This window comes from Eulemur rufifrons, chromosome 7 (genome assembly GCF_041146395.1).
Source record: "Eulemur rufifrons isolate Redbay chromosome 7, OSU_ERuf_1, whole genome shotgun sequence".
NCBI classification, from domain to species: Eukaryota; Metazoa; Chordata; class Mammalia; order Primates; family Lemuridae; genus Eulemur; species Eulemur rufifrons.
This window is the reverse complement of record NC_090989.1, coordinates 256086113-256112425: the sequence shown is the minus strand read 5'-3', so window position 1 is coordinate 256112425 and position 26313 is coordinate 256086113. Positions and strand designations below refer to the sequence as shown.

Below are 26313 nucleotides of genomic sequence, written 5' to 3'. Positions count from 1 at the left end.
CTAGCCATGCTTCTCTTTCCCTGCAGTTCCTGGTCTACAGCAGGCCTGCATATGGAAGGAGAGAAACCGTATTTTTTGTTGAATTTTTGATATTCTGCTGGGCTGAACTTTTAAAGTATTGGGAAAATAGACTCTCACCAGCTAGTGACTGAGAGAATTATGAGAACTGTCTGAGTTTTCATCCCAGGGTAGGGGAAGGAATGAGCTGGCATTGTGGGTTTTCAGCAGGGGCCTTTGTGAGAAAACTACTTATGCTTTAATTTTGCATCCAGCATTTCAAAAACTGGCTTTGCGGGTGTAAAAGCCAATCACCAAACAATAGTGTGGACACACCTGCAGTTAATCCGATCCTGTCTTGAAGGGGGCTCTAAGGGCCGGTGAAGCTGTGCACCTTCACAACTGAGCAGGGGGGAGGGGGGACCGTGGGGAGGGGGGCACTCATCACTGGGCAGGTGTGAGCACAAGCTTGCACTGCATCTCACCCGCTGGTCCTGGAGCACCCCTGGAGAGCCCTGGAGCCCTGGGACTCTTGCCTTCTCTGCACCACGAGGACCATGGCAGTCTTGACACTCAACTAAAACCCTCGCGGTTCTCTACAGCGCTTAGTAAGAGTCACCACCAAGTTTGAAATAAGAGAACAAGTTTACAACTGTCTTAACAAAATGAAATTTACCATTCACTCACCTTTTCTTCAATGACGTCAAGGGAGGCTCCATCCCCTGAGCCTGAGCCAGTGTCAGTAATGGGGGCACCATCCACAGCATGAACCCTCTCCAGTGTGTCATTCAGCATCTGGCCAGACCCTACAGGAAGCAGGAATTCTGTAATCAATAACTACATTTTGCAGTCTTGGAAAATAACGAGGTATTTCTTCACCTATTAACTGGCAGGGATGTGCATAACACGGTAACGCAGGATTAGAGGAAAGGCGCTAGCACGCAGGACAATAGTGTACGGTGGTTTCCACTGGAGGCTCTGGCGCCCCCTGCTGGCCTGGAATCCCGCTTAGCCTGTGCCTCAAATTCCTCATCTATAAATGGGGGATTGTAATAATTCCTACCTCCTAGGGTTGTTTTGAGGATGATGTGTCACAAGGATTAAATAAATTAATGCAAGAAAAGCAGCGAAGGAAGCCCCTGGCATATAGTAAACAACAGATAAATGTTCGTTGTCCATGTGGTTCTATATTTGTAAAGCAGAAAAAAAACTAAGAGTTTACATGCTTTATCATTGTTATATATAATTATTATATAACATATTCATGTTATGTAATGATTATATAACATACATAATATATACATACGTATACATGGATATGTGTGTCTATGTATTCATATTTACATACATACTTTGCTAAACCACATTGCTTAGTGTTGGTTTCTTCCAGAGGACATGAGTGGAAGAAAAGAAAACTACTATTTTTCTGGTTCATATAACTGTGCATTAATTGACTTATTACTACATGTACATATTTCTTTTGCAATTTAAAAAGCAAGTGGAGTCCTGAGCAAAGAAAAAGAAGTTATACTCCCATGCATGTATGTCTCCCAGGGGCTAGGCCGACGTCCTCCCTCAGGTAACCCTCCTGCTGGCCCACCTGGCCAGCCCTCCGGGACCCATCCCACCCCCTCACTGCCCCTGGGCAGAGCCTGGGTGGGGATCCAACGTTTTGAGTCCCCACTATCACCACAAGGCATGTGTGTCCTGCCTGATCCGCACATTAACAGGTTATTATTAACCCCACTGTGCAGAGGAGGAACAAGGTCCCAAAGAGAGCAAGTGGCTAGGAAGGGCCGGGAAGACAGGTCGGCCTGTCCCAGGGCCAGGCCCTTCCCGCACGCACATGCCGCCGCCTTGCTCTCGCTGGTCCCGTGGTCCCAACAATGCTGGGAGACGTGCTGACTCTCCAAAGGCCACCGACCCGCTGAACGCCCGGGGAGCGCCCCACCCCGCCCCGCACCTGTCGCAGGCTCGCGTCCTCCCTGCTCTGACCACCAGGGGGTGCTGTGGGAGCAGCCGGCGGGCCCTGGGCCTTTGAGGCCTGACCCCGTGGGGGGCGGAGAGGAGGAGGCCCCTTGCACGGGCTGTCCGGGAAGCGTGGGATACAAATATCTGGGGTGTTCCCTAGCCAGGGGTGCAGGCTCCTGTCTCCCACCATCTGGGCTGTGTGCCCCCCGCCCCCAGGAAGAAAAGGAACCTTTCAGCCAGCTCCGTTGTTTCCCTGTGGCCTTTTGTCCGCCAGATGAGGAGTGTGGCTAACCCCGGAGCAGGCCGAGCTGCGCTCAGATCTCAGTCCCGGCCCCCACGTGGATCTGACCTCCTCAGTCTAGGAAAGCCCCAGCCCCTCCGCCTCTGCCCGCCCCTCGCCCGCGCTCAGAGATCCTGAGTCCACCCGTGCGAACCGCATTCGCCACCATAAACCACTGCCACAACCGCAGCCAGATTCAGCCCTCGCATCCACCAGGGAGGCAGGGATTTTAACACTCTCAGAGGACAGTTGAGGAATCTGAAGCTGGGACACGTTCAGCAAAGAGGTGGCTGAGCAGGGCTTCCAGCCAGACCGTCTGACTCTTCCCGGAGGCAGCCTGTCCCGGCCGCACCCTGCCCTTCTATCACGCCTTTACTAAATCATCCTACGGTCTTTTCTCTCTAGTGCTCTAAACCTTCTCTTACCCACAGACTTCCCAAGTTTAGTTGTTAAAGTAACATTCATTAACTGATGGCAGAAGCAAAAAGAACAAGGATAAATATTATTGTAGAATACTTGTAAAATACAGAAGTACAATAAAAAAATTAAAAACACCCATAATCCTACCACCCAGAGATAACAGCTCATATCATTTTGATGTCTATTATATCTAATATGTAATATATCTAATACACACATTGCTCTACTTAGCTATATGCAAATAGCTAAAAATAACATATATTCAAAATTAGGGTCATAGCACACATAGTTTTTTTTTTTTTGAGACAGAGTCTCACTTTGTTGCCCAGGCTAGAGTGAGTGCCGTGGCATCAGCCTAGCTCACAGCAACCTCAAACTCCTGGGCTCAAGCGATCCTCCTGTCTCAGCCTCCCGAGTAGTTGGGACTACAGGCATGCGCCACTATGCCCGGCTAATTTTTTTGTATATATATATATTTTAGTTGTCCATATAATTTCTTTCTATTTTTAGTAGAGACGGGGTCTCACTCTTGCTCAGGCTGGTCTCGAACTCCTGACCTCGAGCGATCCACCCGCCTCGGCCTCCCAGAGTGCTAGGATTACAGGCGTGAGCCACCGCGCCCGGCCATCACACATAGTTTTGAAGTCTGCTTTCTTGGTGGGATATACCATGAGCATGTCCCTGGGTCATTAAATCTTCCTCATCAGCAATGTCAAGGCCGTACACATGGATGAAGTAGAATTTGCCCAGCCAATCCCTACTTTGGGCAGTTTGGGTTGTTTTTGCTACTAAGAACGGTGCTGGTAGGAATGATCTTGTACGATAGGTGCTCTGGCCTTGGCTGTAACTTTGGTCTGAAATGACTGCCCCTCTGAGAAAGGACAGAAAACGCTGGGGATCTCAGACCCTGGGCACACGTCAAGCTGCTGCCTGGGGGATCTCATCGATGTTTGGGCTTTTGCTGGTCTCTCTGCACGGGCAGAGGAACAACAGGCAGGGGCCACAGCCCGGACGGGGAGCCAGGCGGCCAGCTCTCCCCCCAGGGCCTGGCACTGACCTTCTGGGTGACCAGAGCGGTCCCTGCCCCTCGATGGCCATCAGTTTCTCACGTGTGCCACACAGGAGTTTAGCTGACCCAATCATCTGAGTGTCAGGGGTTTGTGGCAAATGTCAGAAAGGGTGGGGATGCTGGAGTCAGGCCTGGGCTCTGGGCTGTGTGACTGTGGGCACGTCCACCAGTTAGCTGTTCCAAGTGTCAGTTTTTCCACCTACGAAGTTGTGGCTAGTGGCAGTAATATTGACTAGGAGGTATGTTGTCAGGATTGTAGACGAGGAGTGTAAACACTTGGCACACAGTAGGTGTTCAATCAACGGTAATGATTATTACAAGCTTTTCTGTTAAACCCCAGAAGGGGTAGAGTCTGGGTGTTAAAAGCTCAGGCATCTGAGATCAAATGCCAGCTCTGCCATTCGTAAGCCACACAGTCCTGGCTGGGTTACTTAACTTGTCTGTGACTCAATTTCCTCATCTTGTCTATAAAATGAGGATGATATCATCCAGCCCTTTAGGGCTGAGGGGAAAGTTAAATGAGATGCTGTATGTCACATACACGGCCCAGCTGGACACATAGTAATCACTCCGTAAAAGGTCACTGTGCACGAACGTGCATCAGGACTTGCCTTGTTCGGGGCTGCCGTGCTGGACGACACTCACGTTGGTGGCTTCCGGGGTCCCCTCAGGTATAGGCTCACCAGAAAGCTCCGTGTCCTCAGAGGGGGAGGGCAGAGTTGGAGGTGTGTTTATGGGTTCAACTTTTACTTCCTGAGGCTAAAGGGAGAAAAAAATGAGACATAAAATGATTTACTTAGCAATAAAGCCGAAAAATGACAATGAGTATCACTGGCGAAAATAATGTATCTACAAAGTGCTAAATAAACCCAGAAGAAAGCCTAGACCTGCTTGTTGTGTACCTGGGCAATCACTACACCTCCTGGGGTCTGAAGGAGGTGCAAGTAGAGGTCATTAAATTCTGTTCAGTTTACAGTGAGGCTCTGCTCGTCTCAGCCAAGCTCTTTGAGCGTGGGGACCATATTTCTGCAACCCCTGAATCACAGGCCAGCACAGAGAAGGTGCTCAGTAAAGACCTGTTAGATGAGGGAAGGATCGAACAAATGAATGAACTAGGTCGCCCTCGGTAAACACCACATAACTTTGATCCCCAATGTGCACGGTCATGAACACCTATGACAAGGAAAATTGGGTAGGGATTCCTTCCAAGGAAACTTCAGCATCTGTATAGCTTTTCCAAAGCCAGTCAGTGTCTTAACCAACTTTACCAACTAGGGAAAAACAAACAAATGAAAACCCAACAGTTGGAAACACAGAGCAGTTGAGAGTTCCAGGCAGAAATCCTGATGTGGGCCCCCCCCCAAAGTCATGACATTGGTCCCCAGACCCAGGTAGCAGCTCACAAGACCCAGGGCTTGCCAGCGTTCAAATGGTCTCATCGCTCCATAAGCTCGAGGGGCCAGGGGGGGTAAATGGAAAAGTCCTACTGACCAGTGTTGGGTTTACGATGTGAACAGAAACAAATCTGTGTTTTGATGCTAAGATTTCAGGGTTTATTTGTTACCATAGCATCACTTCCCCGTCCTGACTAATAACAGAAGGTTATTTCCTTAATGTCAGAATCTAGTGCATCAACAATGACTCTCTGGTCCACCAGGACAAGGAGGGTTTGTAGGAGCCCCATAAGGTAGGGTTTAATGGTTCGGTTTCTACAGTCAGGCTCGGATCAAACCGCAGCTCTCCACTTACTAAGTTATGTTAGGCGAGTCATGTAACCCCACTGAGCCGCAGCGTCCCCCTCTGTAAAAATGGGGACAATAATGACTTCTCAAAGGTAGAAAATGCACAGAAAGGCTAAGCTCACCTTTATTTTTCATATACAAATATTCCATATTCATTACTGAAAAAACTCCAAATGGAAATGAGAAGAAAGAGAAAACAATCACCTTGAATATCAACACCTAGAGAAAAATCACTATCGATTTTATTGTGTTGTAAAGTCTTCAGGGTGGAGGTGGGAAGAGAGGTTTCAAGGAGTTGGGCCTTGAAGAATGCGCAGAGTTACAGAAAATAGGGGTGGAGGGTGGGGTTGGTGGAGGTCAAGGCCCAACGGCTTGAGCTTCGAAAGATCCCAGGGCTGGAGGAAAAAAGCCGCAGAACAGAGCCCAGGAGGCAGGGCAGGGAGGGCTTGTCCTTTGGTGGGAAGGATGGGCTTGGACACAAGGGCAAGGACAGCCACTGTGGGGTATTAGGTGAGGGAGTGGCGGGGGCAGCTGTGGCCTTTGCAGAGTCCACCCTGGTAGCAGTGTGAGCATGGATTACGGGGTCGAGGTTAGGACTGGGAGACAGGGGTGGCACTAAGGAAGCCCCAGGAGGCAGGAGCTGAGGCGGCGATGGGAGCAGAGAGCAGGCAGCTCCCCAGGAGAGGGTGAGCAGACCAGGCTGGATGTTCGTCTAGCAGGTGAGTAAGGACCCCTGCCCCAGGAGGTGCCTCCCCTCTCCCTGTGAGGTGTCCAGGCAGGAGCCACTTTGCTATGGTTTCCTGATGGTGCCAAGAAAAGGCCCCTGAGAGCTCATCTTTAGCCTGGAGTGAGGCTGCTGGTGGCTAAAGCAACGTTGCTTTTTAAGGCATCTGGGCTTTGCGATAAGGCTGGCAGGGCAGGCGAGGGTTCAGGAAACACAGGAGGAAACGGCATCATCGGTGGGCTGAGCTGGTAACCCAAGGGGGCCAAAGTGGGGTCTGTGTGAGATCACTGGCCCCAGTCCCTTGGTCAAGCACTTCCTTTGGCAAAGTCCCCACAAGGCAGCCACAGCCTCAGGGCAGAACAGGACTCTGGTGAGTTGACCCTCGGTAGTGAGGGTGAGGTGTCCTGCCTCAAACAGGGGGTTGTTTATTTTGGGGGGGTCAACGTGGATGGGGAACCAGTGTGGCCTGTGACAAAATAGGAATCTCAAGTCTTCATAAGAGTTCTGTTGTTGAGAGTGCTGCAATTTGCTGAGCCCACACTCACGTGCACACAAGCAGATTTACTCATTCAACACATATTTTCTGAGGCCCTAGTGTGTGCCAGGTCTTTGGCTGAACCCTGGGGACACAGAAATGAATAAATAGGATGGTGTGTCTGCCCTCAAACCGTCAGACTTTGGAGGAGGCACAGACCCAGACCCAGACCAGACACAACTAACTGTGATTTGTTATGACACACAGGGTAGTGGAAGTGACAGCCAAGTGTGGGGAGGGGGTTGGCAACGATGGCCTCCCAGGAGGGGACGTGGACAGACCTGAAGCCTAAGTAGGAACCTACCAGGCAGAAAGGGCGGTGGGGAAGGGCCCCCCAGGCAAACAGAAGCATGAACTAAGGCAGGGTCGGGGGAGAAAGTGCTCAGCGTGTGGGGACTGAGCACTTGGGAGCGGTTGGAAGGGAGGCCCCGGCTGTGGACCGAGTCACCTGCAGGGCTCTTTGTCAGTGCAGATTCTTGGACCTCACTTCCCACCTACGAATCTGAATGTGCAGGTACGTAGCCCGGGCAAGGATCTTTCTCTAAAGACCTCCCCACAACTGCCCCCACCCTACCCTGACACACAGGTGGCTTTGATGTGCAGCCAGCGCTGAGAGCCGCAGGGATGTTAACTGTAACTCAGCATAAGACAGACCTTTCCGGAAATGCAAAGAATTGGACAGCAAGGCCCCTGACCCTGTGGCGAAGAGGGCGAGGAGGGGCAGACTTTGTAGTCCCTGACCATCAGACAGTCCGAGATTCAGGCCGCTGGCGACAGCTCGGCTCGTGTCTCAGAGGGTGGCAGGCTGGAAAGGCTGAGCGCGGGGAAGTGAGAGTCATTCCAAGAACGAAGCCAGACAGAGAAGGGAGGGGACTGTCTGAGCCGAAGAGGGAAATTCCCCGTCCTGGAGGGTGGCTGCAAAGAGAGCCATGGGCCCTTCCAGGAGCTGATAAAAGTGGGGAGTCCCCAGCTCAGAGGTGGCATGACTGGAAGCCACCCGGGCCCAGAGCCAAAAACCTGGCTCTGCCACCTTCAGGCTGGACCACTCGGGCAACGCTGTCTACTGCTGCACGCCTTGGTGCCCTCTGGGCAGAACAGATCCACAAGGCATCCCTGCAGTGGAGACTGAAGGGAAGGTGACCACCTGGAAGAGCATGACTCATGGCCCAGACGGAAGGGCGCACGCAGAAGGGATTCTGATGGCCGCCAGCCCCAGAGCCACAGCCGGGCAGTGCTCTCAAGGACTGAGGGCAGCCTCAGGGGTTTGGCACACTGACCAGCCCCAGCCACCAGCCACCAGGAGGCAGCTGGCAGAGAGGGGACCCCAAGAGGAAGGAGGTGTCTACACTGTGCCCGGCACAGGGTCACCCCTGAACTGGGCACTCTAACACATCTCCTCCCTTCATCCCCGCAACAAACCCATCGGTCAGTAGTAAGAAGCACCCACCAGGCCCTGCCGCGGGCCAAGCCCCATCCGGGGTTTCACACGGGGCATTTGGTCTAATTCTCACACTAACCCTATTGTAACAGAAGGAACCTGAGCCTTGGAGAGGTTAAGTTCCTTGTTCGAAGTCAACAGCTAGGAAGTGGCAGGGCTGGGACTCACACCAGGTGGGACACCAGTCTGCACCAGTTCTCTTAAACCACTGGGAAAAGTGGGGCTGGAGAATCCGGGAAAGAAAATGCTTGGGTGCCCCAGATGCCCCCGCGTCAAATCACAAACAGCTTTTTCTTTTTCACTTCTCCAGATACTCCTGTTCGTAGCCCCCCTCGGCCGGTGCGCGTTCCACACCTGCCCCTCACCCGCGGTGCCGTGGCCCTGGGCAGAGGCCCAGGAGGGGAGCCAGTCGGGCCCAGCCTGAGTCCTGACTCCGCCATTGTGTGACGCCGGCAAAGCCACCCCTGAACTCCTGAGTGTCCATTTCCGCATCTGCACAAGGAGCTGATGCCACCCCCCTTGTGGGGTGGTGGCAAGGAATAAATAAAATCTCGGACACAAAAGCACCAGGCACACGGTGGGCATCTGGAAAAGCCAGTTCTCTTCCCTCCCATCCTGCTTCCTTACCCCTGGTCCAAAGCTGCCTGGCTCCAGTGCCCCCCACCAAGCTTCCCCGCCCCACTGGGGCCATGTGATCATCTCAGGCTCTCAAACCCCACTCTCCTCTCCTGTCCCTCTCTCAGGGCCACTTTGGGCTACTGTCACCTCTGCCTGAGTTGGCCTCATGGTGAGTTGTGAACTGGTGCATGGGAGGCAGCCTCGGGGTCAAGGGCTCAAGGGACCCCCACTCTGTGCCTTGTGCCTCGTGCCCTGGACATGCCCCTGGGCTGGCCAAGGGCTGATGGGCACACAGGATTGCAGCACTGCCCAGAGCAGGCGCCCTCCCCACTCAGCAGGTGGGTGGGCACCTTGGACTTGACTTCTGCCGTGCCAGCTGCCCAAGAGTTGGCTGCGGTTCTGAGGATGGGCTTCTGCAGCACCACTCGGGCCATGACCCCACAGATGGGCATCAGGAGACTCATGCTCTAGCCCCAGCTCTGCCCACGCACCCTTGGGCCAATCTCTTCCCCTTTCCGGGCCTCAGTCTGCCCATCTTTACAAAGGGCAGTTTTCTGTACCCCCCTGTACAGAAAGAGATGACCTTTAAGTCCTTCCAGTGCTGAAAGACTGTGGTCCCACTCTGCTGCACCCACACCCCTGTCGCCCGAGGTCTACCATTTCTGGCCTCCACCTGATTTCTATCTCCTGCTTTCTTCCAGCCGCGACGAGTTTGCAGAGTGAGCCAGACCAGTCAAGGAGATTGCCGAAGCTTTTCTGTGTTCGGTGACTCAGACGCTGCTTGCCATTTTCATTAAAAATGGGCTCCTTGGTGTCCCCACAGTCTGACTCAGTGCTTTCGAAACCACTTCCGCGTCTCGGCCACAGGGTACATTACCAGGAGGGAGGAGGCCCGAGCCCCTGGCTGCCTCTCCCGTGGGCTCAGCAGTGAGCTCCCAGGAGGACCGTGTCACCTGAAGGAGTGGGGGCCCAACTTTGCTTTCACAGCCGGAGCCCTGAGCAAGTGTAGCAACAGCATCATTCCGGGCCATTTCCCTTGTGCCAGCCACGGGGCTGTGACTTGTCCCTGCACTGCCTCATCTAACCCTCGCAACAACCCTGTGGGATGGGACCATTACTGTCACCATTCCGTGGAAGAGGCGTTGAGGTTCAGAGAGGCTGAGTAAGCTGCCCAAGGCCACAGAGCTGGGAAGCAATGGAGCACAAATTTTGCCCTTGGACTGCCCTCTCGTGGCCACAGCCCAGGGTGACACCTAGGTGTCCCAGTTCACCTAAGGATTTTGCAAAATGCCCACTGGCCAGCACTTTCCTGACTTCCCTAGATGAGTCAACAATTAAACTCACAGATCTAAAAACAGAGGCGTCAGACCCGGGGCTCTGGGCACTCTCCGGTAATTTTCAGCCCCCTAAAAGCTGACCAAGACCACATGGCACAGCACCCCAGTACTCACCGGGGCTTGAGTGTAGGTGACGGCTTCGACGGTCTCAGCTACTCCAGCTGTCTCCTGAAGCCCACTGGTCTCTCCTGAGGCCTGTGTAGAGACAAACCACGCTGCACACCGGGCAGAGGGGCGGCAGGTTCCACAAGAGCCCAGCAAGGGGGAAATCAGAGAAGCCAGCAAGCCCGCTCCTGCCGGGGAACCGTGTGTGTGACAGAGCCAGAGCGGGCCAAGGGGACAGCAGGTGTGCAGTGTGCATGGCTGATTACTCTTTTGTCCAGGTTCCCTTCACTCTCCCAATCATTGTGAGGTTGTCACTGGAATCTTACACTGGGAACCATGACAGCTGAGGGATGACTTCCTATTGTCCCCTCATCATCATTAGCCTCCTAACGGCAGCCAATGAGCCCACACGCCATGATTTTGTTACCAGTCCCTCGTCCTGGACTCCTGGGCTGTTTCTACTTTTTCAATATTAATGGCGATGCAGAGATGGACGAATAATGACACATCAGGTGTCCCTATTCTTCGCTTCATGTGAATGTCAGGCCAGGACCACGTGCTCAAGGAGGACAAATGTTCTTACAGAGCCAAATTGCACCTCCGAAGGGCTTTCCAACTGAATGGACAGCATTCTGGTTTTTACTACGTCAGTGGAATCAACGTTGTTTAATAGTGGGCTGACACCGTGCAAAGAGCAACAGGAATTCTAGCAATATGTCCCCTTCTGCCTGCCTCTGACTTTCCGTGTCATGTCCTCCCTTCTCTCGGGAAGGCCTTTTCTTCCTCATCTGCCGAACACCTGCTTGTCACTGGTCAGGCAGCGACTTCGCCCTCACCTGCTCCGAGCTCCTCCTCCTCCTGCTCCCACCTGACCCGCTGAGTTTGGGTTTGAGGACCTCCCTGTGTTTCCGTCACACTCAGCTCTGTCACTGCCTTTGGGTGTGCAGCTGGAGGGCGGGGGCCGCGCCCTGTTCATCCCTTCACCTCCAGCCTCTGCCCAGGGCTGTCACCTTGCAGGTGCTCAGCAAATCCAGGAGGAAAGGGAGGGAGGGAAGGAGAAGGAGCCAGCTTTATCTCCCCACCCGCCACCCCATCCCCAGCTTCGGAGCTGAGTCACTTGCCAAGCACAAAAGCTAAATTTAGGTTACTTTTCATAGGAATTTATACCCAAAATATCTTAGAGTTTTAATTTTGATTTTAGAATCCTGACACCGTTTCTTGGCGAGAAGGCTGGAAACCAGGCCACTGACTGCCGCAGCCGTGGACGAATCCAACACCCTGTGAGGAACACAGCCCCCCGCAGCAAAGAGATGGCTGAAGCTCTTTAAAGGTGAAATAAAGCCAAAAGCCTAGAATAGGACTCAAGGCAGCACTTGCCAGGATGAGAGGTTTCAGAGCCTCTCTGCCGTTGGGGAGGGAGAGCCACCCGGCTGTGGGGCTGCGGGGCCCGCCGGGGTGCGAGGGGCTCACCGAGAACTCTTCGGCTTCACACAGCTCCTCGGGCTTCCTGGGGTCAGGGTGGACGGTGAGCTGCTGTATGGAGCCCTGGGGAAAGAAAGGGGTCAGAACCACGGTTTGCATGTCCACAGCGTGGCTGCCAGTGAAAACATGATTGTTTTTGTAACGGAGAAGAACAAGAGAAAGCACGAGTGTGAGAATGTGCTGCCTGTGGCCGTGACCAGGAAGCCAAGTCACCTCTTGGCCCACTCTCCGCTGGTGGGGAGGGACTGTCCCTGGGCCAATATAGCACTGAGCCCCTGAGCCAGAGAGGTCCTCGGGGAGCAGTGAGTTTCAAGTGTGGACCCCACGGCAGCCTCCTGTCTCCGAGCCCCCAGGTTGGCAGCTGTGGGCCCTGATGCATGTCTCCCTGTCCCAGGAAGTGTCCTTCCCCCGGGGCTCAGAGCTTCTGGGCTCCAAGGCCTTGTCCCAGGAAAGGCTACCCAGGCAGCCTCCCTGCCTCTGCTCTCACCGGTTCTCCCATACCTGTCAGCGCCTTCTCCACGAGGCCCTCAAAGTGGGCATTTTAAAAATTATCCATCACACTTGAACTTCTTAGCATTCTCCACCGTCTTCCACTGTACTATCAAATAAACCCCAACTCCACCCCACAGGGCTCTTGTTCACCAATGAGGTAGGAGTAAACGCACGTGCTGATTAGATGAATAACTACAATAATTTAGCAATTTTCTTTAGAATGGCCTATTCGTAAAAGCCCATTTCTACAGCAAAGTTAGCTTTCCGATTTTTTTTTTTAGTGCACATTGTCCAAAAGGAGAGAGAGAAGCTACCTCACTGTGGTATTCTAGTGTATTCCACCGTTGTGGAAATAATACTCAAGTGTAGCTGCTGCCTGTATGCAAAGATAAAATCATTTGAAGATGTAACAAACCTTAATCTTTTTTTATAATGCCTTAAAATGTGCACAGTGCTTTCACACAGGTTATCTCATTTGACTGCACAGGACTTCTGGTAGGTTTTCTTATCTCCTCTTCCGGATAAGAAAACCGAAAGGATCAGGGAACCCAGGGACTGTCTAACATCAGCAGACTAAGTTGAAAACTGAAGACTGGAATCTTGGTTTTTGGGTCCCTAGTGTTCTTCCCACCATAGCTCGCATGCCTCTTCGAGGACATAAGAATAGAATAATGACAATAGCTGCTTGTAGTTACTGCATGGTGGGTGTCTGTCCATTGGCCTCCCTGATCTGCCGGGAGCGGGATTTGACTCACGGTGAATCTCTCCAGCCCCGTGGCTCCCGCGTTGCCCACGAAGATTCCTGCGCTGGGCTCGAAAGCCAAAGCCCGGGGGGACCGCTGGAAGGCGATGTGGCTGTGCTCCTCGCAGTCCACGAGGAGGGTCACTTCCTCGTCCTGGACGATCACGGCAAAGCGGTTCCACCTGTTGGTCATCACGGGCACCGAGAAGGCAGCAGCCTCGTGGGACACGTGGGAGCCAGGCTCCGTGTAGTAGAGAATGACCCGCTGGTGGCCGTCCTCCACACCCGAGAGCCGCAGGCCCAGGTAGATGACCTTCTGGAAGGCATCAGTGATAGCAAACAGCACGCCGCCGTGGGCACTGCTGGGCTTCACCGTGACACTGATGGCGAAGTCCCTGAAGAAGGTGGACGGGATGAGGGTCCTGACCGGCCGGCCGACGTTGGCACCAGGCCCGAAGCTGTAGGCTGGGGAGCCACGATAGCCCGTGACAAAGGACACGGACGAGGGCAGCGGCACACCGATGAGCGCTGTGAGGTCCAGGGGGCCCTGGGAAGCGGGCTCTGCAGGGAGGGAGAGAGAGGCCGTGTTCACAGGCATATTCCACTGTGCTCGGAAGCCAGGAAGAAACATGGTCACGAATGAATCAGGACCCCTCAGCTACCCCCTGAAACTGCAGTTTCTAAATTGTTTTTCAAACCTTTTTGACAACGACCCACAATAAGAAATGCATTTACATTGCAACCTGATATGCACATGTGTAGATAAATATTTATCTGTAACACTGAAACAAACATTTCATAAAACATTATCGGCTTTTAATACTCACCAGGCACTCGAATATTTTCCTTTCCATTTAATTATTCTTTTTCTCTTTTATGAAAAACATGCTGGAAATGACCTCCAAAATTGATTCCATTACCCATTAATGGGTTATAGACTTTCCGGTTCAGAAAGGAGTCTCAGAGGTCGCCTGATACAACTCTCTAAGATGCGTTAGCCCCGCCCCGTGCAGTATGGTAGCCGCCTGCTGCGTGTGGCCACTGAGCACTTGAAGTGTGTCGTAAGTGTAAAATGCAAACCGAATTCCAAAGACTTAGTTTGGAAAAAGGAATGTAAAATATCTCATTAAGAATTTTTATATTACTTGGCCGGGCGCGGTGGCTCACGCCTGTAATCCTAGCACTCTGGGAGGCCGAGGCGGGTGGATCGCTCAAGGTCAGGAGTTCGAGACCAGCCTGAGTGAGACCCCGTCTCTACTAAAAATAGAAAGACATTATATGGACAACTAAAAATCTATATAGAAAAAATTAGCCGGGCATGGTGGCGCATGCCTGTAGTCCCAGCTACTCGGGAGGCTGAGACAGGAGGATCGCTTGAGCCCAGGAGTTTGAGGTTGCTGTGAGCTAGGCTGACGCCATGGCACTCACTCTAGCCCGGGCAACAGAGTGAGACTCTGTCTCAAAAAAAAAAAAAAAAAAAAAAAAAGAATTTTTATATTACTATATACTGCAATAACAATTTTGGAAAATATTAGATTAGAATGTATTATTAAACATTTTTAAAAGAATAGTATGAGGAATAAGTATGTGTCCACTACTCCACTTAAGAAAGAAAATATCAATTAAGCTGAAGCTCTCATGAACTCTCTCCAATCCTGTCCTTCTGCCCATGCACCCGAGGCAGCCACGCTTGTGGATCTGGTGCTTATCACTGCCGTGCGTTTGTTTGTATGTTTGCCCCACGAGTATGTGTCTCTAACAGAATGCAGAATCGCTGTCCGTATTCTAAACCTCAGATAAATGCTGGCGTGCTGCATGTGGTCTTCTGGCACTTGCTTTTCTATTTTTCACTCAACATTGCATTTTTGAGATTTATCCTTGTTGATACCTGTGGCTCTGGTCTTAAACTTTCATGACAGTACTCTAGAGCGTAAATAATCTGCAATGGATTTATTCACTTTATTCACTGCTGCTGGAAAGTGACGTTTCCATCACTATTCAAACAATACTGCTAGGGACTCCCTTATGCACGTCTCCTCGCGCCCACCTGTGCAGGTAATTCCACCACCTGGGGATAGAATTATTGGATGATCTGGGTATGTGCACCTGCAACGTTACTGAATGTTGCTACACTGTTCTCTGAAGCAACTGTGCCATTTTGCACGCTCCCCAGCAACGTGTTCTTGCCAACATTTAGGGGAGGCAGAGAGAGGCGATTTGGGAGAGGCCCATGGGGCTTTTCACCTATAGTGGTAATACTTATTGTTTACACTAAGTGATACTGAATGGAAGTATTCATTGTATTATCCTTTATAACCAATTTCTCGGAAAACATTTCCCAACAAGTTTTATGAAAATGATCACCCTCTTCTCCACAAAAGAGCAAATCTGCTGGTGGCCTGCTTAGAAGCCTCCTAGGGCTATCCAAGGCCTCAGGGCAGGGCTGACCAGGCTGCTGCCACCTGGCTTGAGAGGCCCTTTGTGGTCTGGACCCAGCTGTGCTCCCTACTCCCCAACAAGCCCTGGCACAGTCCCCCTCCCCAGGAATGCATTCTTTTCTGCCATCCACCCCACCCCACCCCAGGGATTCTGCCTGAATAACTCCTGCTCACCATTCAAGACTCAGCCCAGGCCTCGCCTCCCTGAAATCCCTTGTTTCACCTCCCACACCCACACCCTCCCCTCCTGGGGCTGCATTAGAAGCCCCCTCCCCACGGACTGGGGCCCTCTGTCATAGCCCCCCACACACTGGATGTCATCGTAGGGTCACTTTTCTCTCTCCCCATTGGGCCATGAAAGCGAGGGCCACACCATTCATCTGTGTTCCCAGTAACCAGCCAGTGCTGATGAATGAATAAATGAATGAAGGTGTGAACGAACACAGTTCAATCCTGTCGTTTTACAGAAGACTAAACTAAGGTTAGTAGAGGGAAAGCGCTCACTGGCCATGAACTCAGATTTGATTCTCAGTTGAAGGCTTGTCCTCTCCAGTTTGCAACTTGCTTTAAAACAGAAATTCGTTTTAAGTCATTTGGGTTTAAGAGTCAAACCCCAGAAGGCATAAGCTAAAAGATTGACAAATTTGGTTACATTTGTCTACATAGAAACAAAAAAGTTCTTCATAGCAAAAAATAATAATAATGATAATCCTTGCAAAGTCAAATAAAACTCCCAAACTGGGAAACAATATTCGCAATTATCTATCACAGACAACAAACTCATTTCCCTAATATGCAAAGCAAATCAATACTCCAAAGAAAAATAGGAAAAGAATAGAAAATTCTATCCACAGTTAAAGAAATAAAAATGGATCTTAAACACATGAAAAATATTCAGCTTCATTCATAATGAAAGAAATACGAGTCAAGATTCAAAGAGATATCATTTTCCGTATCAGATTGGCAAAGATCGGGATGTTGGATGACATGCTCTGTTGGCAAGGGTGTGAGGCAGCAGGCCCTGTCCCGCACTGCTGGCGGGAGCATGACCTGGCACACCGCATGGGAGGCAGCTGGATGACATTCATCAGAATTGCAAACACACGTAGGTGCCCTTTGACCCGGCAGTTATACTTCCATGAATTTTCTAACAGATAAAGTTACATATGTGAAATGTAAAGCATGTACAAGAATATCCACTGTAGTATTGTTTAAAATTTACTTGAATGTCTATCTTTGGGGATGTTAAGTAAATAATAAATTATGATAAATCCATGCAATGAAATACAAGGCAGCTTTTCAAAAGACGTGATTCCTTAGGTACTAGGATGAAAGAATCAACAAGATATAGTAAGTAAAAATAAACAGACCAAAAAATGACAAGGTGCAGAATCGAAATGCTATCATTTAGAAATATATATTAATACATTTTAAATATATAAAACACATATATATATATATATATATATACACACACACACACACAGGATTACAGTACCTCTAGAAGGATACATAAGAAACTAGGGCCAGAGGTTATCCCCAGGGAAGGAAGTTGCTGGCTGGGGCATAGGAGACTTTGTTTTCACTGGACACCCTTTCATACTGTCTCAATTTTACACCATGTACATGGTATGAAAAGTAAAAATATTTACATATTTTTAAAGAGATTAACTCCTTGCATCCACTTTTAGAAATTATAAAACCTATTCTTGCTTTTCTTCACTCAGATACAGCTTATATATGCACAGAGAGAAAGAAAAAAAGAGGGGAAAGAAACAGAAAGAAAACATTCCACTGACATTTCTTTTCTCCCCTCGGCAGTTTAAAGATCAGAACAAAACAAAACTAGGAGCACCCTCCTGATAGCTCCACTGTCCTCCTCATCCACCTAACCCGGCAAAAAGCTCTTCCCCCAGTTCCTCTCTCTCTCCTACCGAGAACAGGAGGTGGCAGCCTCTTTCTGCTGGGACACTCCAGGTTTGGGAGAATTACTGGTTTCACAGGGAGTAACGGGCCTGAGTTCTCCATCCAGTGGCATGTTTCCACGCGGTGACCCTGGGGGTCCCAGGGTCAGGCGGGGGTTCAGGGAACACAGGAGGAAGGGGCTGGGAAGTTCCCACTCAGAAGGCTGCTTACACTAGCCCAGTGCTTCCCGTAGCTGGTACATCCAGGCTTGCATGTGGCAACGCTGGGAATTCCTATGCCCAGGAGTCTGCTTACAAAAACATTCATGAATCTATCCAACTTTGTTGTTTCATGGACAGGGAAACTGATGGTCAGGGAGAGAGCATGACCAGGAGACACAGCCAGGAAGCGGCAGATGCAGCAGCAAAGCGGGGGTGAACAGACTTGAAATCACAGGTCCCCAAAGCTGGAGTCCTCCCACGACCCCCGACCCTTCCAGGCCCTGGCTGTCGGTTGGTCAGCTGGAGAGTGGGCAAAGGAGGCAGCCTGCAAGGAGAACTCCCTCAGCTTTGGACAGAGCGGGTTTCCGATCCAGCCTTTGCCCTTTACCAAATGTGCAGCCTTTGGGTGGATGACTTACTGGTGAAGTGGGGAGGTTTCTGCCACTTCCCACGTGGGGTTCCAATGAGATGACAGATGAGAGCGCAAGTGCTTAATGAATTTTAGTGATTAGCTTTCAGTTCTTCATAAAGGCTGCAGCAAAAAGTCTGCAAAGAGAGCCCTTCCTAACCCTCCTGCCCCCCTGCTGCCCAGGCCTCAGCCGTTGCAGGAGGACACGTGTGCAGGCGCTGGCCCACAGGCCTTGTTTCCACTGGGTCGGTCCCAGAGGGAGCCAAGCCCCAAAACTAGAGCAAGCCCAAGTCAGTCCAGCCCTGCTCTCAGCACCCCCCACCCTCCCCATGCACTATCCCACAGCGTGGCGTGGTGGGGGACGACCCCTGGCCTGGAGTGACCCGTGCTCAGGGCTGCGCCTGAGCCTGCTGGCTCATTTCCCCTTGGCCTCCAGCAGGAGGGCCACCTGCTCAGGCAGCCACCAGGGAGGGGAGGAGAAGCCAAGAGCCAAGACAAACAGGCCCAGCAGCTTGGTCCATGGGCTTGTCCTGGGATGGCTCTGTGCTGGGCAGGAAGGGAGGAGGGTGGAGAGCACAGCTGGTGGGAAGACATCCCACCATCCCAGAGGGGCAAAACCTGGGGGTTGGGGGGGTGCTGCTGATGGGGCCAACATGGAACTCTCCAGCCTCAGCATCCTCAGAGATAATAACACCTGTCTTGTAAGACAGTTGCGTGACTTGAGTATAGTAATATACCTGAAATGTTTAGCACACTGCTTAGCACACAGAGCATTTAATAAATGGTAGCCACCATTTCCATCCCTATGATTATCCTGGTAGCCCATGAAATTGTCATACTGGGAAACTCAAAGTCTCCTGAATGGGTCCTATCATTTCACACCTGCAAGCCGTTGTATATGCTGTTCCCTCCACCTGGGGAACTGTTCCACACTTCTCAAGGCCAGCTTCGATGTCATCACCTCCTCCATGAATTCTTCCTGGATTCCCCCACCAGGTGGTCTGGGCATCCCCACGCCTACACGTGGCCCTGATTCTATGTAGCACGCATCACATCATATCATAGAGGACCCTGCCATCTTGGGAACTCCTTTGGTGTAGGAAATACATTCCACCCCTCCCTGCCTCCCCCACACCCAGACTCTGGCCCTGAGCAGGTGCTCAGGAAGTGTTTGCTGGCTGCACTGGATTCTATGCATTCCAGAATCGGAAGTGCCAGGCTCCGAGTCTGAGGCCCTGGTGAGGGCTGTTGAGGTCAGTCTCCAGTCCCTAATCCAACAATGACCTCACTGCAAGCTCATTCGTCACCTGGAAGTCCATTCCCCCTCCTATCTCCATGATGCTGGGTCCACTGGCCCAGGGGGCCCATCTGGGAGCCACACGGCCACGGGGCAATGAGAGAGGCCCAGGCAGGGGAGGCGGGGCTCAGGTTCAAGTCCTGGCTCTGCCACTGACTCTGTCTGTGCTCCAGGGCCAGCTGCTCCCCTTCCCTGAGCTCCCCATGTGCACGTCAGGGAGTTAGACAAGACGGTCTCTCAGAGCCATATCCACTGTGACTTATTCCAAGTATCTTCACTGCCTTCAAACCTCAGTCTTACTCTCTTACTTCATTAATGCTTAGGGACAGCTTCATTTCCAATGAAGGATTTTCAACTTACTTTTCCAGTTCATGAATTTGATAATATTTATAAAACTCCCCCTCATTGTGCCTTGTGTAGTGCTGGAAATGTGGAGCTACACCTCGAATGTGTGCTCTCCAGAAGCTCACTATCCAGGTCACTGTAAGCAGTCATCTGCTCATGTTACTTACAAGCTCCAAAGCCTTCAATGGCTCCCCAGTGCCTTCAGCATCAAGTCAAAATTCCACTCAAGACACCCTCTGCTGCTTCTCCTCATTCTCCCTCTTTTTCTACCTTTGTCTTCACTGTGCCGTTCCTTCCATTGCTATCACTTTCCCCATCTTCTCGCAGCTTCTTTCCAGGCTCTCTCAGCTGCACCCCAACACACGGGAGCCCCACTCCCACCCTACAAACAGAGCAGCAGGCAGCACCCCTCCTCTAAACACCCACATAAGGGCTCGGCACAGAGCAGACACGCAGCAGCGTGGACCCAGGGAAAGGCAACAGACAGACACAGCCTGGGCCTCACTCCCCTCAAATCTTTGGTTCAGACTCCAGAGCCCAGTTCCCTGGGCGGCCCCTCTCCAGGGCACAGGGAGGAGAAATCAGACGGCTTTAGAGATGGCCCAGGCAGAGGAAAATCTGAGCAGTCACCACAGGGTGCAACTTTCCTCCCAAGGGTCCAAAGCCAGTTTCCATGGAAACCAGGGTAGAATCCTAGCGGTGAAGAAACAAACAGGACAGGGTTCAAGTTTTCCTTCCATAGAGATGACTGTGACCTGGCTGGAGGTGGAGAACAGGAATCCTCACCCCTCCTCCTCCTCTCTGCCACAGTCTCAGGGACATCTGGTGCCTTCCCTGCCCCGCTGGGCCTCGGTTTCCCCTTCTGTGCAATGGGCTGGGTCTCGAGGCAGTGCCGGGCTAGCCTGGGCTTTGGAGCCCGCCTCCCTCTTGAGCTGTATCTGGTTTTGCAAAGCTCCATCTCACAGATGATCATCTGGGAACTGAGCCCAGCGCTGGCCCTTGTCAGCATTTAAGGCCTGAAGAGGCTAAGGAGCGTTCCTCTGGCTCTGGGTCAAGGACGGCTGCAGAGATGTCCCAACCGAGGCACGAGGGAGGCTGAGGACGCCCCCGCCCGAGCGCGGCAGCGGCCCCTAGCGGCCTCTCACGGAACTGCGCCTCCACCCACCAGTCACAGCCGGAGCTCTGGAAGGGGCCCAGGGGAGCAGGTCTCAGGTTGGGCAGCAAATGCAGCCAGACCAGGCCTAGAACCCACACGCCTCGCTGCCATCCTCTGCTCTTTCCCTACACTGGCTGCCTGGGATGGCCCACGTGCCCCTCCAGCATCTCTTCCACTGCCACCCGTGTTTCTGAACACCAACGGAACACTCACTCAGTTTCAATAGGGACACAGCGACTCCTTCAAGCTGGTCAGTGTATTCCCACTGGGGCCCAGGGCTCCAGGGGTCCAGACGACCCCATGGTGGCTCTGCCTGGGACTGGAGCCAGCAAGCTGAGGATGTGCAGGGTAAGGTGGGGGCACTGCCCTGGGGACGCTAGCAGGGCTCCTCTGGCATGAATTTCCTGGCACTCAGCCCCTGGGGAGGGAGGAGGTCCCCAGTACATCTCCTCTGCTGCCTGCAGCGTGAGCAGGGAGCCTCAGAGAAGTAAAGTGTGCCTCCTCCGAGCCCCATGCCAGGTTGCCCTGCCCGGGAGGGGGAAATTCCTGCATCTTCTCAGAATTGCTCTTGCCCTTCCCTTTGGACACCCCTACAGAGAGGTGGCCCATGAGGACTCTGGGTATGTCTAAGCCAGACCACAGGGCATGTGGCGTCCTCTCTTCTCACATCCCTGAAGAGATAGGGAGCTCAGCAAGCCACAGACTGTGCAGAAAGAACGCAGCTCACCATCGGGGAAGGTGTCCTCCCAGGCACAGCCCCCTGAGGGCCATGTGGTCTCTGCTTGCACATCTCCACTACTGGGGAGCTCACTGCCCCCAATCCCCACAGCAACCCTGGTCATTGCGGGACAATTCTAAGTCTTCAGAAGTTCTTTCTCATGTTGAATCTCCCTGTAGCTTACACCCACCTGGCTGGGCCTAGCTCTGCCCTCTGGGACCACACACAGTTGACCCTGATTTCCACAGCACGACCTCTCAGATGCTGCATGGGGTGGTGGAATTTGCCCCAGCCTGCAAGGCAGACTCTGCCACCAACTTGGCACGTGACCTTGAGCTGTCCCTTCTCTTCTCTGAGCCTTAGATTCAATATCTGCAAAACTAGAGCTTGGACTTAATGTTTTCCAAAGGCCCCTGCCAGGTCTGAGAGCCTCAAATTCTGCCTCCTCCTTGTCTCCCGCCTGTGTTCCAGTTTTTCTAACCACCCTTAACTGCCGGTTCCTTCAGCCCACAGCCTTCAGGCCTGGAAGGAATGACTCCAGCATGGATCAGAACAAACCCAGCCCTCCCCACAGACTTCCTCGTCTTTGGGCAGCACGGCCTGCCTGGCCAGAGGCAAGGAGCACTGTGCCCAGGAAAATGTCACAGCTCTCTGCCTGTGAGAAAACTCAGCCCCACCCAGGCTGGAGTCTCCAGGGGCTCCTGGCTCTACCTGACTCCCTTTCGGAGGAAAATGAACACAACACAGTCCTGCTGCACAGGAATCCGTCTGCACCCAGCAGAGATGCAAGAGGTTCTTAGAAAAACCTACCACCCAATGCATTTCTTAGAAGAAGAACTGTTTCCCTGCCAGGGGAAAAAATCCTGGAGCAACTTAGAAAGGAGACCTGGCTTGGCCACAATCAAAGACCCCATTTTTCTGAATTACAGAAGAGCATTTTTCTACATGTAAACTTAGAACGCCTCCTTCCCTTTTCCGGTTTTCATATATAGCATAGGAATTTTCCTGCTCAATGAACTTACTGTGTGAGCATGCTCTCTCTCTCTCTCTCTCTCTCTCTGTCTTTCTCGCCTCTGTCCTAAACCAAGCAGAGGACAGTTTTGACGAGGCCTGGAGTTGGGTCCAGGGATGCAGCTTGGTTTCCCTGGCCAGCAGCAGGAAGACACTCTGCCCAGTTGAGAGCTCCAAGTGGTCCTCACCTGTCCAGCACCCTCTACTGTTTCCCAAGCATCATCCTCTTATCTAGTCCCTCTTCCAGGAGGGAGGCAGGCAGGCAGAGGAGGGATCCAAGCCCCAGAGAGGGGAAGTAACTCACTCACAGCTCCCAATGCCAGAGCCAGCACCAAAGACCCCAAGCTGGGCCTTGCCTGTTCCCGCCCACTGCCTCCCGAGCTCTGCTTGTGGCTCTCCCAGGCACAGCTGCACATGTCTGTGTCCCCATAGTCCCTGCCCATCCCTCCTCCTGGACACCCTCATCCATCTGCTCTCTAGAGGTCAGTCCCCTGTCCTCTCGTATGGTTAGACATGGGCCCCTGCGCATGGACCACGCCAACTCCTCTCTCGTTCCTCAGCACCAGCACAGGGCCTGGCCAATGGGAACCTGTGAATGAGCTGAATGACAAGAAATCATAGCATCAGCAGCTAACATCTGCTGTGGGCTTGCTTCATCCCAACACTGTTCAAGGAGTTTTCCAGAGATCAGCTCATCTTCACACTTGATTCTCTATAAGGAAGATGATATTATTATTCCATTTTACAGGTTAGAAAACAGGCCTGGAGAAGTTAAATTACTGTTCCAAGGCCATGAGGTTAATAAGTGATTGCAGTTGAGATTCCAATGGGCATAGGTAGGATAGCATGGTGTGAAGGCTCCAGACCTAGCCTGGCCCTATGGAATCAGTCTTCTAGGGTCTGGCCTGCGTCAGTCTGGTGCCCACACCCATGTGACAGCCAGAGGTTAGGGCTAACTACCTGGCTTTGGCATCAGACAGATCTAGACTTGAGTCCTGGGTCTGCCACTAGCTGGCTGTGTGGCACTGGGCGAGCCCCCTCACTCCTCTGCGCAGACTCCTGATCTGGGCAGGGGATCAAACCCCCTCTCTCCTCTGCGCAGACTCCTGATCTGGGCAGGGTATCAAGCCCCCTCTCTCCTCTGCGCAGACTCCTGATCTGGGCAGGGGATCAAGCCCCCTCTCTCCTCTGCGCAGACTCGGAGCCGGCTCGCGGAGCCATTGTGAGAACAGACAGCACGGGCAGGACCCTGCTTAGCACAGGGCCCAGCACACAGTGAGCACTCGGCAAGCACTGGGAGTCCCAGCCAGCCTGATGGTGCTGACCAGGGCCGGGCACTCTCAAGCTCTCACCCTGTCATCTCCGTTCAACCTCACAACCACCCTCCGCCTGTTAGCCATTAAAGTGGTAGTATCAGTACTAAGTAAAGTATATAACAAAGGCTCTTTGAGTGCGTTATGGATAAACAGGCCTGTGACTAATGAACTGAGGAGAGTAGCCTAGAGAGAGCGTGGTGTGACTCCCCTGTTCGACCACCTGGGTCTGGTCACCATGTCCCCTCACACACGCGTATGCACACACACACACTCACACACAAGCACACATCTCAGTCCTGGCAGCAGCCAGCCCCAGTGCAAGAGCCACATCCGACCTCGGGAAGCAGGAGTGGGTCCTGCTGTCTCGCTGTGGTAAAGGCCTTTAGATCCCGTCCTTCACCCCCTCCCCAGACCTCTGTTCTGGGAATCTGGGTAAGAGCCACTCCAAGGGCCATGGGGACCAGGTGGCACGGTGATGGTCAGCAGGTGTGGGCAGGTGTGAGCGGCCATGGGCATCTGGGAAGAGTTTGCAGTCAACTTCTCCCAGCTCATGGACTTTCCTTTTCCATTTGGGGAACAAAGAGTCTTTGAGTGCCTTGGGGGCCTTGCGGCCGAGGATGACATCAACCGCAATGAGTCATCGCCCCCACCCGGCAGGCAGCCCTGAGGACCCGGCTCTGGGCTCTGGAGGAGAAGGGGCCTGTCGGGGGAGTGTGAGGGGCACCAGATGGGAACACATGGGGACCTGCTGCAAGTGGTCACCCTACAGCCCTGGGCTCCTGAAAACCTCAGGCTCCGCATTCCAAAGGGACACAGAACCACTGGCTTGCAGGGCAGGCAGGGCCAGTGTAGACCTTGGGACCACAGGGTTTCAAGGAGCATTTCCCAGGGCTGGGGATGGGGGAGGGAGGGGCACAGAGAAGGCCCCCAGCAGGAGAAGCCCTGCCCCTCGGCTCCCCAACACACACATTCACATGTGCACCCTCTCACACATACTCACACAGATTCACACTCATACTCTCAAATGTTCACACCACACCCACTAACACACACATTCACACACAGATACATACACTCATGCACACGTTCACACACTCCACATGCACACAGACTCACGTGCCTCACCCACACTCATCCCATACTCAGACATGCCCCCACACACTGACACACATTTGCACACTCACCTACACTCATATACACACTCACACCCAAGCAACTCAGACTTAATTTGTTTAACACATTGGGTTATATTACAGTCTCGCTTGAAGACAGGGTTCCGCAGCTAGAAACACAGAAGCAAACCAGTCACTGAAAACCCTTCCACCTTACAGATGGGAATTCGGGGCATTGCAAGGGCAGATATGTTTGGAGGGGCCCGCAGAAAGTCTGCAGCCCACCCTGTCCTCTCTTGTGACCTCCTCAAGGGCCTGGAGATCTTTGATCGCCCCTCCCACACACAGGGCTTTGGTCTCTCCGACATGAGTGCATGTCTGTATTCTCCTCCTTTCCCCCTTGTCAGCAAAACCATCTCGCCCCAATATCAGACTTGGGATCACGTCTTCACAAAGCATTGAACCCCATTAACCCGTTCTATCAGAAGCAATGCTAGAAATAGTACATAAATAAATCCAAACAGCTGCCACCTGGCACTTGGTCCAGTGCCTGGCACAGGTAGGTGCTGTGCTCAGTGAATGTTTCATGCAGGTACGAGTGATGTGCAACAATGGCTCGTGTGTGCTGAGCCCTGTATCCTGAGCGCCAAGTGCTTTACCTGCATCGCAGCGTTCTCAACCCTGCCTCTATGATAGAATGATCTGGGGAGATTTTTTTCAACACCAACACCTGGGCCCTACTCCCAGCGATGTTGATTCAGTTGGTTCAGGTGTGGCCTGGGCACAGGGGAGTTGGGCAAGCTCTCCAGGTGATGCAAATCACAGCCCCCAAATTCTGCACAACCACCCCACTCTTATTATTCCCAGTGTACAGATGAGAGAACTGAAGCACAGAGAAGTTAATTTGCCCCAGGTCACACAACTATCAAGTCCCAGAACTGGAGATTTTAAACCCTCACCTGTCTGACGCAAGATGTTGAGTCTCCCTCTGCTCCTCTCTGGGGATGTCACTTCAACCTGAGGCCGACCCACTCCAGGAAGCATGGTCCTAGCCCTCCGTGACTGTGGAGCCCTGTGCCTCTCTCTTCCCGTTACCCTGACATCCCTCCCCACTGCTCTTAGCATCAACACTCAGCACCTCCCTCCCAGCTACCAGGAGCCAGGCTCTGCTGACAGTGAGAGACAGTCTCTCCTGGGCTTCGTCTTCTGACTGGTTCTGCGAAGGCAGGAGGCTCTAGACTTGCTGGCCACTGGGCAGCTGCCGTTCTCAGCTTGGCTGACCTGGCATTTTTTCAGAGCTGGGAGAAGGATCTCTGAGCAACCTAGTACTAGGGAGACTCAGCCAGCTCTGACTTCAAACCCCGGCTCTGCATTTAAATGTGTGCAACTTTGGACAATACACGGCACCCCTCAGAGCCCCAGTTTCTACATCT

The 26313-nt window shown here is 52.5% G+C and overlaps 1 protein-coding gene across 1 annotated transcript in view; it reads right to left on the bottom strand.

Annotated features, from left to right (window-relative positions):
- The window catches only part of COL15A1 (collagen type XV alpha 1 chain), a 174209-nt gene that overhangs the window by 55793 nt on the left and 92103 nt on the right, over nucleotides 1-26313 (bottom strand). Inside the window, exons 8-12 of the mRNA XM_069472141.1 lie at nucleotides 12966-13513; nucleotides 11707-11781; nucleotides 10246-10326; nucleotides 4349-4496; nucleotides 685-803 (exon numbers count right to left, since the gene is read on the bottom strand). Of these exons, the coding sequence (XP_069328242.1) occupies nucleotides 685-803; nucleotides 4349-4496; nucleotides 10246-10326; nucleotides 11707-11781; nucleotides 12966-13513 (971 nt within the window). The remainder of the gene's footprint in view (nucleotides 1-684; nucleotides 804-4348; nucleotides 4497-10245; nucleotides 10327-11706; nucleotides 11782-12965; nucleotides 13514-26313) is intronic.